The sequence below is a fragment of the Sebastes fasciatus genome, chromosome 20 (genome assembly GCF_043250625.1).
Source record: "Sebastes fasciatus isolate fSebFas1 chromosome 20, fSebFas1.pri, whole genome shotgun sequence".
In the NCBI taxonomy this organism is placed as follows: domain Eukaryota; kingdom Metazoa; phylum Chordata; class Actinopteri; order Perciformes; family Sebastidae; genus Sebastes; species Sebastes fasciatus.
The window spans coordinates 8,867,470-8,888,653 of NC_133814.1; the positions used below are offsets into that span (position 1 = coordinate 8,867,470).

The following is a 21,184-nucleotide window of genomic DNA, read 5'->3' on the forward strand; positions in this document are numbered from 1 at the left end:
TAACTCGTAAGTATGAGATAATAATGCGTACGAGTAACACAAGAACTCGTATATGAGATAACTCGTACGTATGAGATAATAACTCGTACGTACGATATAATATTTTGTATGTATGACATAACGAGTACGTATAACTTGTACCTGAGTTAGTTATACATAATAACTCGTACGTATGAGATAATAAGATAATAACTCGTAGGTATGACATAACTCGTAGGAATGAGATAATAACTCATCAGTATGAGATAATAACTGGGACGTATGATCTAATAATTCTTACGTATGTTATAATAACTCGTACATATGACATTATAACTCGTACATGTGAGATAAACAATGCTGCGGAAAAAAAACACTTTGCCGCTCAGTGCTTCCGTAGATAATGGATTTATAAAAGCAGACATTTGAAGGAGAACGAGTAGATAAGGATCCAATCAGCTAACCAAAAAAAAAGAAAGAAAGAAGTCCAATAACAGCGGAGATGAAGGTTTGCCAACTCTGCACTTCTGTGACTGGAAGATTACAGTTTGCAGTGCTGATGAACATGGATTATCTCAACTTTTCTTCATCAGAATTATAAAAACTAAATCAAGAAAGATTTTGGTTTGGATTTCTTTTTAAAATATTCTGCTGCGTCTTGAGAAAACAGAAATTGGACCGTCTGATTTCAACATGATCACTTCCTGATGATCAACTGCATGTTGTGACTATCCCGTTTAAAGACCAGTTGACCTACCAGAAGAGGCCTCCAGTCTCTCCAGTCTGCTAATCAGCCAGTCCAATGAACCGGAAAACTGAGCACAGTTCTTCCTGTTCCCTCTGATCAGTGCAGCTGGGAGGAGACAGAAGAGGACAGACGTGACTTCAGAGGTTCTACTTTTATGTGATAATGGTAACCCACAATACTGTAGACACAGCTTTTCTTACTATTTCTACATACGTGTTGATCTCTGTCCTCTGATTGCAACATTTGTGTTTTTGTAACATAATATTTCCACCGAGGCAATTTTCATCTCTTTAAACAATATCAATTTAATTTAATTTGATTACTTTCCGTAAAGCCCCTTGTACAATCTGCTTTACGATAATAGAATTTGTTGTAATCATATATAGTAACTAGTATGTGTGCGTGTGTATACCCAGTAGTTGGTAGAGGGAGTTGAGGATGGAGCTCCAGGCCTCTCCTGCCTCCCTTCCTACTGCCTCAGCAAAATGAGCTGCACTGCTGTAGACGTGAAGACGATCAATACACTCCAACACCAGGCTGATCATTCCCTACAGACACAGAGGTGTTGGTTTCACTAGTTTATTCAGCTGGATTCAGATCATTATATTGAAATGAGGTGGACGAGAGAGACAGATGGTGCATAGCAGTAGGCTCTAACTGTTAACACTGTCAAGGCCAAATTGTTGCAGTCTTGAAGAAGTCCAAATTAAACAGTGAGACATTTATATTATTTTTTATTTGAACAATACATGGAGCAAATTATATTGCTTACTAGAGGCAGTGGTGGAATGTAACTAAGTACATTTACTCAAGCACTGTACTTAAGTACTATTTCACAGTATTGGTACTTTACTTGAGTATTTCCATTTTCTGCTACTTTATATTTAAACTCCACTCCACCTCAGAGGCAAATAGTTTTCTTTTTACTCCATTACATTTATCTGACAGCTTAAGTTATTAGTTACTTTGTAGATTCAGATTAATAATCAATATGAATACATAAAAAATCAACTAATACATCACTATATATTATTATAGATTAAGTTACCCAGCAGTATATTAAGTAATGAAAATTAGCCACATCTATACCAGCTGCAACATTAAATGATGTACACATTAATGCATCAATAATTATAATCCAGTAATATAATGTGTTATTCTGAAATGCACCATTCTGCAAAATTAGTATGCTAATATTTTTGTACTTTTATTTAAGAAGGACTTTTGCTTGTAACCGAGTATTTTACACAGTGGTATTACTTTTACTTAAGTAAAATATCTGAGTACTTCTTCCGCTGCTGCTTAAAGGTGACATGTACACAGTGAATACATGGATCCAAGAGTTCTAACCAATGACTGTAATGACACAGGTGAATCATTAGCCATCTTATGCGACTTTCCCCTTAAATGTCCATAAGGGACTTATGTTGGCACAATCCTTTAATTTTTAGATTTTACTTTGAGTGTATTACAGTGAAATGTTAATTTGTAACATTATGAAACATATTATGAAATCCCCCTTCATACTAATTCATGGGTATTTAAGTAAACAACACACACACACACACACACGCCCCTACCTCTTCCTGAAAGAGGTTCTGCCGGTTCTTCAGAGCTCTCAGTCGGTTCTGCTTGTCTTCATGTTCCAGGTGATCTCCGGGTGGTTGGAAGTAGCCAATCAGATCCTGCAGACTCAGACTGACCGAATCTATTGGGAGTTCGAGAGTGGAGCTCTTCCCCTTTTTCCTTAGAGTGTCCAGACCCCTGGAGCATATAGAGAAGAAGATGTCAATCAATGTCTTTATAACGTGATACGTTCTCACTGTTACTCTTCTGATCAATGCTGCTGTAGTACTTTCATATTGTTCCACAAAATAAATTACAAGAGTGACAAAGACATGTATACTGTGTGTCTTCTTCACATAGGTGAATTGATTATTTTTCCCACCCCTACTGACTGGGCTTGCAAATGCAAAATGCTTATTCCTAACAAGAGCTGATACTGTGCTGAGACTTCAAGCAGGAACACAGCTGCTTGCAGCTTTACATAAATAAGGCACACAGTGAAAAATTCTTCCCTTGTATCAAGCTACTCTGCAGGATCCTGCCACATTTTCACTGAAGGAGTCAGTTCCAGTGCTCTCTTCATATTAAAGAGGACATTAAAGCAGAATGCAGCATGCTTGCTGCCTCACATATACTGGGTACATTAAGTGCAGGATATTTGCTTTCAATTAGATGGCTATCAGTATCTTGCCTCGTGTTCACTCCAGAGGAGACAGCTTTTCCCCTGAGCTGCAATTTTGCTACCATTCGAGGGAAACTGCAAAAAAGCTTGTTTCCTCACAGGTACAGTCACATTATGTTGCAACATGATCGCTGAGTTAACATAGCATGCAAGGGGATTTGCAGCATGCTTGCTGCTTGCATATAATTCATGTGCACACGGGACAGTGGTGTAAACTGACCAGTTGTGTTAGTGGGTTTCATCAAGGTGATTTCAAGAATCATCGTGTTCCTGTTGAATTTCTCACAGCTGCTTGGATTCATTGTGGAGAACGCTCATGTGCAAATAAGCCCTTTTCAGAAGTGCATCACTACTTGCTGCGATAAATCCCTGGCAATCTCAAACTGTCACATTCATTTTTCAGATTATTATGTTGCTGCTGGTGTTTAATCCAACCTGATACACACTGCAGCCCCCTCCTCTGCAAGTGTCTTATTACCTTCCTTTGCTATGGTATCTCTTGCCTTCTGTGTGGTGTGTATTACATATCTAAGTGTTTGTGTGTGTGTGTCTGTGGTATCCACCTGATGAAGAGGTTGAACAAAAACACAGTACTGCGGATGACTCTGGCAGTGCGACTCTCCTCATGTTGTGACCGAGACAGCGTCAGCCCGTCGTCCATGTGACCCTCATGGTGCATGATGGCCTGAAATAAGAAGTAAGGTTTTGAAAAACTCTAATCCAATTACAGAATTTTCAAAAGACAGGAGAAATTGTTTTCTTGCGAGACTGTTATGTAAAACCTGAGCTGTCTTAGGCTAAATAAAAAAGTGGGGCAAGAGTATCCCAAGACCGCTGTGGTTGATGTCAAGTAAGAAGAAGTTACTATCAATTTACAAAAAATACCAACATTTTAATTTACAGTTATACAGGCTGTTTGTTTGATTGAGTGATTTCTGCTTTAACTTTTATTTTTTATGATGATATTGGCTTTATTTTGCAACAATAGAACCAATTTAAATTTACTAGAAGGAACTTTTAATTGGTAATGAAACAGTCTCAATTTAATACTGATGCCTCTATATCAGTGGTTCCCAACCTAGGGTCCGGGACCCCCTTAGGGGGGCGCCAGAGATCACAGGAGGTGTGCCAGGATTTGTCTGCTCTAAGGTTGTCAAAATTAGATTTGCTCATGTATAACTAAAATCATAATAATAACACATTTACTGGATAATTTATACAAAAGTCTGGATATAAAACTATTTAAAAAAAATATGTTTTTTGCTACTTAGAAGCAAAATCTAACTAAATATTCTGCTTCAATCCATATTTGTTGGCGTTTAGCCTTTTGAAAAACAACATTTTCACCGTGGTCAAAAAATGTGCTCTCTCGCTTGACGCACACAAAGGGAGGCACGCACCTGTATTAACAACAATCTAATCTAATCTATCTAGCAGCAATCTAACACCATAAATTTAATTTATTTAACCACAATAACAAATTAACTGTTATAGTAAATTCATTAAGTCGTAACAAAAAAAAAGATCATATTACATATCTGCATTCGCTTGGCGAATCCATCAAGATGTCACTTTAGTTATGTAACTGACGAGCTACAGTATCTTAAAGAAAGTTGATTTAATATAAAAAGACTAACTCATTTAGTACACTGAATCACTTTATTCAAACTGAGGATTTTGTTCGAGATCCGCCTTTGACCTGCCGTCTTAACTCTGGCGGGAGGCTGAGTGCTCACTGCTTCGGCGGTCCCCACTGGGAACCAACACCGACCCCACGCTGCTGGAGGCCCAGGCCAGGCCCACTAGAGGGAAGGGCGGCATGGGGGAACCAGAACCAGGACAAAGCCGGACAGACTGTCAGACCCTGCTGCAGTAAAATGAGAGGTTTTCTAAAGGGAGCCTGGTGCTCGGAAACACTACCGCTTTAGTCCACAGAGACCGCCAAAATCAACACAAAATTAATGTTCCTCGTAGTAGCTTCAATCGGTCTGTCTAAAATGCACAGTCATGCTTTATTTCACCTTTGGCATGACTGAAATTCTAAATTTAACAGATGTGAGCTGCTTCATTGTTCGCTCAGGTGGGTCTTCCTCCTTTAACTTCCTGACATTAGCTCCATTCAGATGTTTGGGCATTCTTCTTTGTTTCTTTACCATATAACAGGTGCACCTAAAGTTTACCTTAATGTTAATAAAAGGGTCATAAGCTCTAGTGTTAACTTCTTTTCAACTCCTTGGTAAACAGCAACCTCAACACGGACTTTAGTTACAAGAAAAGAGAGACAGGTAATAAAACTTTTAAAAAAAAGGTGTAGAATAGTTTAATGCAGCAAGCTACCTTTCTCTGTACTCCACCCATGCGTGCACACTTGGCATCAATAGTCTGGTATGTGAGCCACAGGTAGGTGTCAACATGTTGGATGTAACACACAGAGTCGCCATACTTAATGTCAGGAACTCCCATCCCATCCACCTCCTTCCTCACGCCAGGGTCCAACTTTTCCTGAAGGAGAGAGATAGGAAGGGGAAAAAAAAACCTGAATACTGTAATCAATACATGACAATGTTACATGACAGGCACAGGGCTGCTTTAAAGGATCATTTCATGGTTTAAGATTCTAGTTATTTTAAACCAGGACCATGTGTTTCTAGGTTATTCCATCAAGTCAAACAACTGTGCAGAATTTGCAAAACATTCTCTCGCGCTAAATTTCTGGTCCCTTGACCTCTGACCTCAAGATATGTGAATGATAATGGGTTCTATGGGTACCCACGAGTCTCCTCTTTACAGACATGCCACTTTATGATAATCACATGCAGTTTGGGGCAAGTCATAGTCAAGTCAGCACACTGACACACTGACAGCTGTTGTTGCCTGTTGGGCTGCAGTTTGCCATGTTATGATTTGAGTATTTGAGCATATGTTTTTCTATATTTCTGGACAATATTTGTCATCGTTTTGAGTTATTAATTGATTTCTAATAATAAATATATACATATATTTGCATAAAGCAAGCATATTTGAGTATTAAATACTTGAAATCTGCATTTGAGGTACATTTTGAACAGATAAAATGTGTGATTAATTTGCAATTAATCATGATTAACTATTGACAATTATACAATTAAATATTTTAATCGATTGACAGCCCTAGTTGTTTTGTCTGTTTTGTTCTTTATTGTTTTACTGTAATTATTCCGGTCTTGTCTCATCATTTTAGCTTATCTTTTTTTATTATTTCACTTTGTTTTTTCACTCTGTATAGCACTTTGTTAATAAAAGTGCTTTGTAGTTATTGAAGGTATTCTCATTCTGATCATTACTGCGAGTGAGTGAACTCAATCTCAATCTATCGAGAGCAGACAGGCAGACAATGAGCAGTTATAAATACATCACGGCCAGACCACAATCTGCATTCATTATGGTTACAGAGAGAACCATGATGTTGATATTGTAACGCCTCATAACCTTCTATGCAAAATGAGGTTTGATTGTACTTGGAACTTGTGAGGCATTTCCTTCCATTATGAAGCTAATTCACAGACAGTGTCGCAGGTTGTTGTTGACTCTGTACCTTGGAGGACCTGAAGCAGAAGGCTGTGGACTTGACATCAGCTTTCTCTTTGTCCATCAGCAGCAGAGATTTGTCTTCGATCAGACTCAGATACTTCCCTGTGGTCACGTGTCTCAGTCTGAACGGCTGACCCCAGCGGATATGACTCCCGCTCCACCTGGACACAAACACAGTCAGACACATCAGTACTAAAAGTACACATAGACACGAAGAATCCTAAATAAAAACATATAAGGGTAAAAAATCAGGCAGGACAGGGTTAAAAGATGTGTTGCAGAAGCTAAATTAGAACCCTGAAGGCTAATGTTCCTTCATCCCAGCACACAGTCCTTCTGGGCAGTCAAGTCACTGATGTGTTCACAGCACAGATGCAGCAAAGCAGCCAGACTGCAGCTTGTTGAAGTAAACATTTTCTACAGGAAAATATTTCTTCCACAACTAGAAGCAGGGGGCAACTACCAACACCTCTAAAGCTCTCCGATTACCACCTTGCATCCTGTTTCTTTATTGCACACACAATCAGAAATGTAAGAGCAATGTTAAAGACAACAGTTATAGCATGTTCAGCTATAGCATGTTCAGTTATAGCATGTTCAGCTATAGCGCGTGTTGCCAGACACATTTGGTGAGCACAGGTTTTGGTTTCTGTACAGGTACAATGGTACCAAACCTGGCAACCTCACTGTGATGAGAAGACTCAAGGAAGCTTTGCACAGTCCGACTGATGTCCACCAAGAAATCGTACAGCATGTAACTCATCTTAAATGTGTTGGCAGGTGTATTTTGAGTTTTTGATAAAGCCAACATAGCTGTTTGCCCCTGTGTCCGTGGTAACCAACTCTGCAGGACGTGGCTAGTCTATGATTACCTTTTTATGATTTTGTTTTATTTTGGTGAACTGATTCTTTGTATGTTGTGACCCCCCCCCCCCTGTGCTGCAACTATTATTCAACTCTCACTGAATAATAGCTACAAGATTGTATTTGCTAACTTTAAAAAGGTCCCATATTATAGAAAGTTCGATTTCCATGTCTTTTTGGATTATAAATCAGGTCTACTATATGAATTAGGGCTTCAAAGGATTGAAATTTTGAATTGTGTTTAATCACATGATTGTCCATAGTTAATCACGATTAATCACAAATTAATCCCACATAATTTATCTTTTCAAAATGTACCTTAAAGGGAGATTTGTCAAGTATTTAATACTCTTATCAACATGGGAGTAGAAAAATATGCTGCTTTATGCAAATGTATGTATATATTTATTATTGGAAATTGATTAACAACACAGAACAATGACAAATGTAGTCCAGAAACCCTCACAAGTACTGCATTTAGCATAAAGAATATGCTCAATTAATAACATGGCAAACTGCAGCTCAACAGGCAACAACAGCGCTATCAGTGTGCTGACTTGACTATGACTTATCTATCCTTGTTAGTTCTATCTTGACTAATCAGTGAAGCTGAGCCTATTGCTTTTAGTGAAATCCACTTTATGTTAACAACGTTTATGTGTTTGACAGAAAACCAAATGTTGTTATATTTCAATATCACTTTTCATCTGGAGTATAATTACAGGAGAGCATTATCACTCCAGATTTACCTGAAATGGTTCAAATATGGCAACCGTTCGGTCAACTTGGGCAACCAGGGAGCTGCTGCCTGGTTACAGTACCAACCTGGTTACCATGTCGAAAACTTACTGTCAGCTCCTGATTCTGCTGTTACTTAGCAACTATTGAAGCCACTTAAAGGCTGTTGACGCACACAGTGTGAGTAAAAGTTGTAATATTTTTAACATGTTCCACTCGGCTGCCCACAGCAGGCCTTACAGTAAGTGCTACCGAGCCATGCTAGACTCTGTGAGGAATCCCCAGCAGTGACTGCAAGCAGCTTGACAGAAGACAAAAAACTGACCGCACATGTGAGATCTATTCACAATCTTTATCAATCATTATGTGTGTGGTGGAGGTGCGTGTCAGTCTGCTGGTGTACTGTATACTATATATATGAGTCCACATGTTTCTTGTATGTGTGGACAGTGTGTGTGTTGTACTTACACAACCCGCAATGTCTCAAGCCTCCACAGGGACCTGGCATGACTGGACACTGCTCCCCCCTCATAGTGCACTGTCCTGTGGGGTAAAAATGGCACAATCACACCATCAAACTAATTATATATCCACTCCATATACTGTATAAACCCAGTATGCAACTCCAGTTGTATATGGCTTCGTTTGTATACTGTAGATATGCTAAACTACCCCGATGACTCAGAAACAAACCTCAGCAGACAGCCGGGAAGAGAAGACAGTCCCTCTCATCGGCTCTGTTTAACAACATGGCTGTCCCCTTTGGGAACATCTTAAAACTATAATTATTAATAGTCCTCCCTGTCTCAGTCACAGCAGAGAGCTCAATCTGTAATGAGAGTTGCTACTTTCTCTCCCTGAAGGCAATGGTGATTTCCATTAAAAAAAAAAAACTGTATGGTCTAAACTCGAGGGTGAGGAAGAGTCAATCTTGAAGCAGAGGTGACTTTGACATTAAATTTAGAACTGTGCAGGTAAACTACTTCCAGTTACAATTTTGTTAAATAAGTGACTTTCTTGGGCCCATATATCAGTCCCACATTACCTCCTCTGCTCGTCCCCATGCTCCCCAGACGGAACGGTCAGACACTCGTCCATGTGACCGTGAAGGAGGCGCAGGACGTCCCCTCCAATAAGGTAACCTGCAGAGAGAACGCAAAAAGGGAGAACAGGGAGGGATGACAATGAAGAAAGAGAAAATGAAGGACAGACAGAACGGACTGTGGGACTCAACACATTAGTCATACTACAGAGAAAGTTGCATAAAAGCAACAGAATTACTACATAAGCTACTATTGCCTACGAATTTAGAAACTCTTTTGAGCATTCTGAAGAACCTGACTTTGCTGATGTGGGAGGAGGGCAGCAGGGATCAATAATGGTAGCAATTATGACATGGATTAGCACTTCTGAAACCCACCTGTTCAGATATATAAAGACCAGCAGAGCGGACTGCCCACATGAAGACCAAATTTAGTGGTCGATACCAATACTAGTGCAATTCTACAATTCTCTATAATAATACGTGGTTGAATAACAATTCAATATCACGGTAAAAAACAACAAAAGGAAAAAATGACCAATGTATTTCAACATCCACTCCTTTATTACTGTTTGCATACTGCTTTTTTTAGTTAGGAAGTTGCACAGGTCATAATTCCCTCTCTATTATCTATTTTATATTGCTATGAAAACATCTGTATTTATTCAGGTTTCTCGCAAAAAAAATAATTTTACAAGACTGCATTTGAACACATCATAACATTCGAATTTACTTTCACCCAACACTCATTTTACTGAATAGAGCCTGAACGCATCATAATGTAAATGAATGGCACCTCCCGTTAACTCACTCTCCTGCTGATTTCAACAAAGATTTGTTGTTTGCAATGTGGCATTAACTGGCAAAAATGTAGAGAGTTTACTGCATCCCAATCTACCTACGGTGCCGTCAGGTATCCACATGTTTACATATTACGTTGGTATAATAGTAGTGTAATGTAATGTGTGTGTGTTGCCACTGTGTGGTCAAGTGACAGAGAGAGATGCGCTCAGAGCAGATCAGCTGTTTGGCGATCATCAGAGCAGAGAAGACATTAGCGGTAAAGTTGCCTCGTATTATTACATTTTTGCCCTTCCCACTTCCCACAGATGATGTCGGTCTGGGCTGGGCCTTTCAGGGCCGGGGACAGGTGTAACGGGGACTGCAGCATGTTTCTTAACGTAAAAACAATCAATAGTTGTCTTCATTTTGAATTACCGGTAAGTGTTATGGTTGTGATGTCCCAGGAGGAGAACAGGACACAGTTTCACAGATAAACACACACATAGATAGACCTGCTAAATGTCAGGCGCACCAGTGCACCTAAATGTTTAGTCGCACTGGACAGATTTTTGGTCGAACTCTCGAGCCATACGCAGGTATTGACTCTGTAGTGTGTTCACACTGGAAATGTGACTAAATTAAATATTCTAATATGCAGCACTCAACTCTACTGTCCCACAATTCATTACACAAAAGGAAAACGAGGAGCTGCTCACATCTGCAAAACATTGGATTAAAACTGTGAATGGCGGTGAAAAAGCTCCAGAATGATTAGCATATAGTACATACTGTTTACAAGATGATTCACAGTACTACTGTTAGTTCTAACTTCACATGAAAACACTACTGGATCAACAGTTGTCTTCCAAATATCATTACTTCCTGTGTAAACAGTCCAATGTGTCCAGAAATTTGAATACAACTTCACAACAAAAAGCAAGAAGGTAAGATAGCAAAGAAAACACAATACAAGTAGCAAGCAAGAAAGAGAGAACGATGGAAAAAAAAGAAAAACGAGAGAAACAAAGTGACATATAGACAGACAGGTGTACCTTGTGCTACTTCACTGCCAGAACAGATGGGAGCCACACTCCATAGTGTCTGCTGGAAGGCTGCATCTACATGGAGACTGCCGTTACCGTAGGACAGATGCTGCAGGGAGAGAGACACGAGAGCCAAATACAAATAAATAAATTACTGACACACTAGACTGAAATACACACAAACACTCAAAGATGGTCCTGTATTTAGCGATTCAGAAGGCAGGCCTGGTCCAGCCATGAAAAACACCAGAGCTCCCAGTGCATCAGACCATGCAATTGGTCTGACACTTTCAGTCAGTATGTGGTCAGCAGTGCTTACAGTCTTCTACTGTTTTGCATTCTACACAGCAAGTGATCGAAAGATGGACAGTCAGGAAAAAGAAATGGAGGAAGCCACATATACAGAAACTGTATGTAGCTAAACTGCGTGAGGTGTTTCCAGGTCTTAGAGAACTGATAAATTGCATAATTAAACGTAACATTTCAGTAAACTTCAGGAATTTTCATGGTGTTATCTATTAATTAAATGTTAACCCTATTCACCTAGAGTGTCTCCTCTTAAGAAGAGGCAGACACTTTTGGCTTCATCAGGGTCATCATACAACACTTTACAAACATATTTCAATTAGATGAGTGTGTCCGAAATGCCAGCAGCAGCCGGTAGTATGTTCACATATATGTGGCTATAGTTTAGTATATGACCATATGGTTTTAGACCAATCAAATCCCTGAACTGTTAGAGAGGAAAAGCATGTGTCTTATGATTGATTTCGTCCATAAATAGAAGGTCTATGGAGAGGTACCCATATATGGAGGATGAAACCTGCCAAAATAATTTAAAAAAATGAATAACTAAATAAATGACTCGATAAATAAATAAATAAATAAATGTCATTAAATGTAGCAAAAATAATATTAAAAATAAATGTATCCATTAATTAATTGACAAAATGTGACATAAATTGATATTTCTGTTTTAATTTGCTTCTTTAAAATGTAAGAAGAAATGTGTAAAGAAACGTATAAAGAAAAGAATACAGATAAATGAGTTTGGGGAAATCAATAAGGGGTGAAATGCAAAGGGAAAAGTGTGCATAAATAAATACATATTTAAATGCATAAATAAATACGCACTTTTAAAAACAAATATAAAATAAATTAAAAATAAAAGCAAAAATAAATTAATTAATTTAAACATTAATAAAAATAAATACATAAATAAATAAAAGGAAAAATGAAACAAAAGAGTAAATAAATAAGGGAATTAATACAAAGATAAGTATATAAAAAAGCAATTTAAACAGAATATCAATTTATGTGACATTTTATCAATTAATTGATGATTACATTTTTTATTTTTGCTATATTTAATGACAATTATTTATTTATTGAGTCATTTATTCATTTATTTTTGGCAAGTTCTGTCCTCCATACCCATATAGAGAAGGCTCTAATGTGTCTCTTGACTGTGGCATAGTCCATAGTTCATACATATTCATGTGAAGAGCCCATGAGCTGCTGTGTACGTGTATGCATATGATTAGTTGTCTTTAACTTTCTTCTTTAGTAAGTTTTGTTCATTTTTGTTCATGGTGAGACGGTCTTACTAAGAAGGAATGAAGGTTAAGAAGCGAAGGAAAGAAACAGTAAAAAGGAAAGAAAAAAGAATGAAGGAAAGAAGGAGGAAATAAAGAAAGTGAAAGTGGTAGTAAGATTTGAGACCCCCTCTCCTCACACAGCTGCTACTGACCAAGTATCTCTCAGAGGAGACGCTGACCAGGATGAGATCATCTCCCACTCTGACCTTCTCACCCTCCGACCGCTGCTTTGATGCTGGATGGATGGTCCACCAGCATGCCTCGCCTACACACAAACACACACACAGAGTAAGAAAACACACACCAAAGCAAATAATAGGTCTGAAAAGATAGCAAAAATGTGTCCATGACTCACAGACTCTCGTAGCAACATAATGTCTTGTAACACTACCAATCACCTCAGCCTGTGTACCACTTCAGCAGCCTACATTTGTCTTGCAGCTGTTCTGCTTGTACTGTAATTTGCACAGAAGCAGGTCAAGAACAAAAACAGGGCAGACTGTGTACTTTGTGGGGGCTTATTGTTCTGACTTTGTTCCAAAGTGAATTTTTTTTCTTCCATTAGATAAAGTATAACATAGGGATGATCTCAAAAGGAGGACAAATGAGCTCAAGGCTGCGCCGGTAGATTGACACTGTGTTTCAAAGCGGGACTGTCTGACCTAACACCGTATGGATGGCCACTCTAAGAGCTACCCAGTGGGGCACAATCATGGATGTAGAAAGAGAACGGGCACAACAGAGAGACTCACATACACTAAGAGAAAGAGTGACTTCATTCTCTGCTAAGGTAGACATTACTCCAATATATCTTTACATAGTAAATAGTTGTTAGCTGCTATATTAATGCTCTGAATCCCGTATATAGAACATTTAAGATACAGTTCAGCAAATTTGGCTACACAGCAGTAGGGCTAGGACGATACATCTATCTCTCGATTCGATACTATCATGATACTTGGATGCCGATTCGATACGTATTGCAATTTGTATGTATTATGATTCTACAAGTATTGCGATTCAATATTACGATTTATTGCAATGTTTGTTAACTTTTTTAACACTGGACCATGGGAAAAAGTTGAATCATTAGCCATGATGTCTAGCTCTGTTTTTGCTGGTAATGTGTGAAACCCAAAGTGTTTCCATACTTTACTGTATGTGTAGTGTTTACCACGTAGGATTTAAAATGTGAGGGTGCAGGTCATATCAACATGGACCCTCCACCGTTTTCTACTTTCTTGTTTCGGCTCGCTGTGGCCGGCTGCAGTTTGTTTTGGTTGACAGATACAGAATGGATATAATGTCATGTTACTCAGACTACAACAATAAAAGCGGTAACTTCCTTCTACCTCCACATAGACTCAAATGAAACAAGTTGTATTGATTCCAATCGATTCTGGTATCAAAAAATCTATTTAAAAATCATAAAAACAAAGGGAACAGTGCGGAACTATGTGATAATAGAAAGCCACGCCAATGAAAAACATGTGTTTGACTCCTACCTGTGGTGTCTTCCTGCAGTCCAACATCAAAAGCCAGTTTGTCTGTGGATGAGCGGGAGGTGGACAGGCAGCACAGGTACTAAACAGAGAAACACAATTCATTCCATTAATCCATCTGATCAACTAGATCACCTACCAACGCCAGAACAAGAGTTCTATGATGCATCACTCCATGGGGTTGATTTCTCTTGGCTGGAGAGTGTATGTGTGTCATTCCCTACCCCTACCAGAGTAATAATTACATCCTCAGTTACATACTCTTTTTCAGCTCAGTCATTGGCTCAGTTTTGGAATGCATAACTATGGTAATCAAAAGGCATATCTGGCAGTTTTCGTTGTAGTGTCTGCAGTGTGTGTATGTGTGTTCACTGACCATTCCACTGTAGGAGTGTCGCAGCAGGACGGCGTGTCCGTACAGTAAGGTGCGATGGCCGCCACCCTGGGCCGTCTGACAGAAAGACATTGACAAGAGGGAGAGAGAGAAAAATGCAGAGTTACGGAAGTCAGAAAACCACTGAGAGAGAAAAATAGTGAGAAACAGCTGAACAGAGATATCAATAAACAGTACAGACAGAAAGATCAACAAACAGATGCAGACAGGAAGAGAGAGGGAGAGGCCAGCTGTATCAATCCATCCTACAAGAATGTTTTTCTGTCAAGTTGTAGGAAACATGTGACCTGAGAGTCTACACACTACAATTAAAAAAAACCTATGTAAGCTTAACTGTGATGTCATCCATCCATCACGTCATCATCGTAGTTTTTAAAGGCACTCTCTGTAGAAGTTCAAACGTCAATCTATCACTGTCATATTAACACCCCTAGCTGAGAGTATAATTACCATCATCTAATGAAATAACAATGAGGATTATGATTATATATATAGATATTTAAAAAATATATAAAATAAATAAAAATAAATGCAAAAATAAATAAATAAATGCAAAAAGTAATAAAAACAAATACATAAATAAACAAAAGGGAAAATTAAACAGAAGAGTAAATAAATAAGGGAATTAATGCAATAAAGAAAGAAAGAAAGAAGCAAATTAAAACAGAAATATCAATTGATGTCACATTTTATAAAATTAATGGCTACATTTATTTTTAATATTATTTTTGCTACATTTAATGACATATTTATTTATTTATTGAGTGAGTGATTGATTCGTTTATTTTTTTTATTTTGGCAGGCTCCGTCCTCCATAGCTCTGTTCAATGAACTACACAATGCCAGTAAGAAAGTGAACCAGCGTGCTAGTGTTCCTCAAAATAAGACCACATTGTCTATAAATCCTGTCTCTTTGTCCCTGCTCCTCTCTGCAGCACGTCTCAGGACTCTGTGGTGCTGCAACACTACACAGCGACACTACAGTGTTTGATTGCAGCAGGACTCTGCACCACTAGGACACTGTGCCATGGAACTGGAGTCTTGCTTTCTGACTGACATTTGTCTTCATAGCAAAGAAAGCGTTCCGCTTCCTACACAACCAAAATATGCCTGTACCGTTCTCCTGCTGCACTGCAGTCATTCTGCCCTGCTCCTAGTCACACACACTGTGTATACAGGCCTCACAGAGCAGAGCTGCCTCAGGTCCACACACATATTAATGATTGTGTGTAAACAGCAGTTATGGGATGCAGACTAGCTTGCAGAGTTGAAGCCTGCGGGTTGCTTATGTGTGAAGTTTTGACACCCCAGTCTCTGATATAGTAGTTCTGGTGGAAAACTCACCTTTTTGTAACAGTATTTATTTGTAAAACTGTTTTACATTTGTTCAAATTGGTTGGTATTCGTGGTATCACGCATTTGACACCAATATTGAGACTAATTCCTCTCCATAATCTTGCCCTAGGCGTAGTCGGACGACACGTCATGCAACTTAGTTTGTTTAAAGCGTGCTGAGGCCTTTTATGTCTCTGTTGTGCTAAGACACAAGCAGTTCCTATGGTTGGCCTTTCAAGGATCATCCTACAAGTACGTAACCCAAAACTTTGGTCTGGCATTCAGAGCTGAGATACAGACGGGTTTCTTGTATACAAACATTACTGGGTGTGTGAGCATTCAGGGGGGCAAAACCGCTTTGGCAGCCGGTCACAAGATTGTAGTCAACCGCATGGGCGCCAGAAGTAAATAACTGTATCCTCGCAAATGCCACTAAATTGCAACACGGTAAAAGAATCAATCATTCCCGTCCACTCCGTGCATGACTGGAGGGTGTCGAAAGTGTTTTTTACTCTACAGATATGCTCTCATTTTAATCTGTGCAGCAGCTGTTTGCACGGCTCCGTCTCAGCTGACTCTCATGGAACCGCAACCTGGACTGAAGCGTTTTTATTTGCGCTTCAAGTCTATTTTTTTTTCGACAATACGTGTGTAAACGCGAGGTTGAAGCACTGAATGATATATTTATCCACATAGAGGCAGGCGTGTGTGCAGCAGAGTGTGCTGTGGATCTTTCTCCAATCATAATCAACCATTGTGTAGCCTAATTCAAATGAAATTTAAAGTGATTTGACATCCAGCCCTCTACAGTTTAATAATGAATTGAAAATATTTTTACACTTCTCAACTGGTGGGCTGGCCCTCGCCAGGTGAATCGTCCCGTGCACCGTGACCGAGGTCTGCTTGGATAGGCCCAACCGTGAGTTTTACAGCACCCCTCGCCCGAACCTCGCCGCTGCCCGGGGAATTTGAGTTCTCGCTGCGCAGTGCATCCTCTCTCCCTGTGGGGAAGGACAAAATTCCCGGCGCGACTGTCGGACGGTCCTCAGTGCGAGGGGTCAGCGGCGATGCCGGCACCCTGTCTCGTTTACCATGCTTATGATGTGTGACTTTTTGCCATCAGCATTCATAACCAGACAACCTTTATGATTAAATCGTTTACAAGTTCTTCACAGATCTAGCCTCGTAATTTTGCTCTCAAGTGCTCCAGATTGATTAATTTAACTTTAAAATGTTCAAAATTCTCTTCAGGGGGGAGCACCACACCACAGTCTCCCTCAGTATAAAGCCAGCGCAATGACAATTTTACTGTTGCAAACCCACTAATCAGCAGCTCATAGTGTAGTTCAGCTGGAATGCTGCACACATCAAACACGTGAAGAGATTTGTTTTCATTTCACAGTTTGTCTTCAATTTCTGTTTGTCTTCCTATTCAATCATGCATGGTATTTATCCCTAATGACTACCCCCACCAGATGTCATTGAAGACACAGATGTTTATTTCTTCATCTTAAACTTGTTATATTGATGGTGGGCCTGATGTTAGTGTAGCTTTGTTAACAGCGTCATGTCAACCATGCATTTGGAGTTTGTTGATGAGGGAAGAGATGGATCTGTTTGCCTCGTGGCAGGATTCCGACTGGCTGCTGTGGTTCTGTCTGCCACTCCGAAAGCGAACGTCCCTGGGAGAGCAGCTCGGTTTTTGGCCATCCTCTACTGGAACCTTTCCTACAGAGGAATCGTCTGATGATATAATCCTCTGGCTCTCAGTGGGGACTGCCTTTGGTTCTGGCCTCATAGCAGAATGATGACACTGTGGGTAACTTTAAAGAAATAGCAAACTTTTTCGAACTCCTCCTAGAGGGCTTATCGGATTTGTTTCATATTTGGAAAGTATAACCCTCCGGCTAATGTGACGCTAAACTGAGAAGGAATAGTTGATACCTCGAACGATGATGTCGTAGGTCATGTGAAAATATGGCATTTTAGGCACTTTACAGATATGGAGCTTTTTCGAAACCCCTCTTAGATGATTCCAACAGATCCATCTCAAACTTGGTCAGCGGAATCTCAAGACCTTCACAATGCTAAATTGCGGAGCTTTTGGGTTTTCGTGGAACGGCGTTGCCGTGGCGAGGCGGGCAATTTGCATGTTTCACCATGACACAGGAAGCTGTTGTAATCTGGCCCAAATTTCACATGCCGGATAAGAGTCCAGGCCTGAAGACATCTACACGCCCATATTGAGTTATAGTCATAGCGCCACCTACTGACAACAGGAAGTCCGCCATACGTGACAAAGATCATCCAATTTACATGAAATTTACATGGTGTGGTCTACACCTGATATACAGCAACATGATGTTTAATTAGTGTGTGTGTTCTCTAGCAGCACATAGTGGACACAGGAAGTGGTACAAAATTTGCAGTGTAATTTCCAGCACCACGCACAATCATAAGTAAACCAGCGTCCCGCCAGGTACCCCCGACGTGCACTGACGCGCCGTTTGTTATGGCTGCCAACGTTTTCTTATGGCTGTGGAAATGCTGAAAGTGTTTGCAAAAGCAAAATAACAGAGACTTAATAAAGGTATCTGTGTGTGTATGTGTGTTTGTGTATGGAAGAGAGAGAGAGAGAGAGTAAATGTAGACTATAGAGTGCCTGCCTCTATATCAGCTTGCGTATCTTTCAATAAAGAGGTCGGTAAGGTCATATCTAAACTCTCCATTACCTCCAACAGGCTGACACTAGAGATAGATAACAAAAACACAAATGTGTATGACAACTCTGCCAGCGTTCATACTGTTGATGCTCATGACAGTGACTGTAATAACCAACATAAGGACGGTGACAACCATGACAAACACAGACATCGAGTGGAGGCACACCTACCCATATTTCCACCACTACATGCTGTGTGGAAATGAGAGAGAGGAGGGAAAAGTAAGTTGCCGTAGTCATTATACAGACGACACATAGAAACACACATCGATCCAACAGATAAGACTGTTGGATGAGGAGGTGATGACAGCTTAGTGAATATAAGGTCTTGTACTTTAATTCCCCTCCATATTGAGATTTGGTAAGGTTGGCACTTGCTTTTTCAGAGTGAGATGAGAAGATTAATATCAATTTCATCTCCAGGTGTTAAGTATACAGCTGGAGTCACGACATAGTTAGCCCATCTTAGCATGAAGACTTGAAGCAGCAACCCGTTCTCACTCCCAACTCGTCAAATACCGCCGATTGGGAAGCGCCTTTCGGCATTGGAAACCAAAGCACGGAGGCACCCTTTAGCAACAGTATGTGACGAACCGGGCTTTAAACTAATGTAAACCCACCTCTTGTAAATAGACACAAATTTCAAATTTTTTTCGTGATGGTCAGCACGAAATCAATTCGTATGTAATCCACGAAATTGTGAACTGGGAAGTAAAAAGAGCGGCATAATTCATAATGGCCATTCCATTTCATTATAAATGTCATTTATATTTATTTTAGACAGAAAAAAGTTAAGAACCGTGTGGTAATTTGTAAATAATAGTAATAATCCACAATTAAAACACAGTGCTTTATTCATTCATGGAGCCCTGCAAGTCACTGCATGTTCTACAACACTGTCCTGTAAATATTTCAGAATAAAAGCCTTGTGTTTACAAATCAAGGAATTCTGTCCACAGAAAAAAAATCCTATTTTGAAATTTTTTGAAAGCAGGAAGTGTTGATTTAAAAATAAATCTTTGCTTTTTTTCATGTCCGTGACATATTCTACAGATACAGACATTGAAACTGTAGTAATGTTGCTGATATGATGTCAATATACTGTCAATAGATCACTTTCACCGTCTGTTGCTGCTGTGAACCGTGCGTTGTAAAAATATCCCGGTAATAAAAATAGGCGAGACCTCTAATCTCTAGAAGAGACGCAGCTGACACGCATGTGAGCCGCGCATGAGCGACACGCTGCTGTCGTTCTCTGTGTGGCCCGGGCTTAAGTAGTTTGTTGCCTTAGCCTAACCAAGTCGATCTATTCCTAAACCTAACTAAGTAGTTTTATTTTGAAAAGACTGGAGCAGAAATTGACACGTGCATCACCTGTTGCTGGACATTCGTAGGAAAACACACAAAAAATACCTTGTTGAAAGTTGTGCTGAGCGTCACGAAAAAAAAGGAAATTTGTGTCTATGTACACGAATCAAATAGATTACATTTTGTGACTATTTCACGAACTGCTGTGAGACTATGTTGCAGCGTCATGACGGGGAGAGCTCTGCGATTAAAGGGGCTGAAAGTAGTGAATGAGATTGGCCATGATTGTGACTTTAATGCACAAAATGCCTTCTTTCTTATCCCAACTCATGCTCCAGTGTGCCACAGGTGCCCCGCCTGGCAACGAAATTACTAAAAGTGCATTTGGCACGCTCCCGACACACCTGGAAGGGCACACTTGACTGCGATCTGGCCACGCTGATGGGTTCACAAGCCCATTGTGTCGTCTTGTGACACAAAACAGCAACTAACCATCAACTTGTGGAGGTGAAGTATAAATAAAATTGACCTGACTTGACTGTAATGACGGGTTTAACCCTCTGAGACCTGCGGGATTTCTTGAGACCTAGGGTATTCAGAGGATGGAAGGCTTTCCTAGCTAGATTGACAATAAGGGGGTTTCTGAGCAGTTTACACAACAGAAGTGCTCGCCATCCAATCGCTGAAAAATGCAATTCTTGCAGAAATCTCTTAATGTCAAAAGCTTTTGATACCAAATCACAGCATGGCTTTTTCTATGGTGTCCATCTCAAATTAATCAGGTAAATTGGTGCTGCAAAGAGTCAGCACTGAAATAAATTATAAAGTAAAATCTGAATGCTGACTGAGCTGATTATGGATCCATCCACCACCCTGACCGCTTTACTTTTAATTAATATTGCGACCTGAACATCACATAATGTACTCCGATAGTACCAATAGTCTGGTCAGCATTATGTTTGCTCACATCTTAAATCACAACGCAGAATAGTGACATTGATTGTCTGTCAGCTGAGAATCAAGCAGCCGCAGGTGGTAGAGATTCTGTGGTTCATCTTTTTTAGACTTTAACAGAGGCATTAGAGTACTTACTTAATTGGATTCAGCCACTAGAAGTCATGTGACAAAGGTGTTTATTAGTCCGTAACATTTACGATGCTGCTGGTTAATGTAGTATCTTGTTTACTTGCCGCACAGAGCGGTCAATTTCAAGCTGGCATAAGGTGACATTTTGTGTACCGAATGAAAATTTGGAGTGGAAACCACTCCCCAGCCGGCTCAAACCAGCACTGTGTCGGTCGGGCTTTGGA

At 39.8% G+C, this 21,184-nt stretch overlaps 1 protein-coding gene across 15 annotated transcripts in view; it reads right to left on the bottom strand.

The window, feature by feature from the left end:
* The window catches only part of ryr2a (ryanodine receptor 2a (cardiac)), a 170,245-nt gene that overhangs the window by 94,985 nt on the left and 54,076 nt on the right, over positions 1-21,184 (bottom strand). For 12 of the 15 annotated variants that reach the window (XM_074620548.1, XM_074620543.1, XM_074620552.1 and 9 more), the window contains exons 4-16: positions 18,738-18,758; positions 14,492-14,566; positions 14,119-14,197; positions 12,766-12,878; positions 11,025-11,124; positions 9,193-9,289; positions 8,616-8,690; positions 6,550-6,706; positions 5,313-5,477; positions 3,539-3,660; positions 2,308-2,491; positions 1,140-1,275; positions 737-832 (exon numbers count right to left, since the gene is read on the bottom strand). In XM_074620548.1, the coding sequence (XP_074476649.1) occupies positions 737-832; positions 1,140-1,275; positions 2,308-2,491; positions 3,539-3,660; positions 5,313-5,477; positions 6,550-6,706; positions 8,616-8,690; positions 9,193-9,289; positions 11,025-11,124; positions 12,766-12,878; positions 14,119-14,197; positions 14,492-14,566; positions 18,738-18,758 (1,420 nt within the window). The remainder of the gene's footprint in view (positions 1-736; positions 833-1,139; positions 1,276-2,307; positions 2,492-3,538; positions 3,661-5,312; positions 5,478-6,549; positions 6,707-8,615; positions 8,691-9,192; positions 9,290-11,024; positions 11,125-12,765; positions 12,879-14,118; positions 14,198-14,491; positions 14,567-18,737; positions 18,759-21,184) is intronic. The other 3 variants (XM_074620549.1, XM_074620550.1, XM_074620545.1) reach the window with 1 other exon arrangement.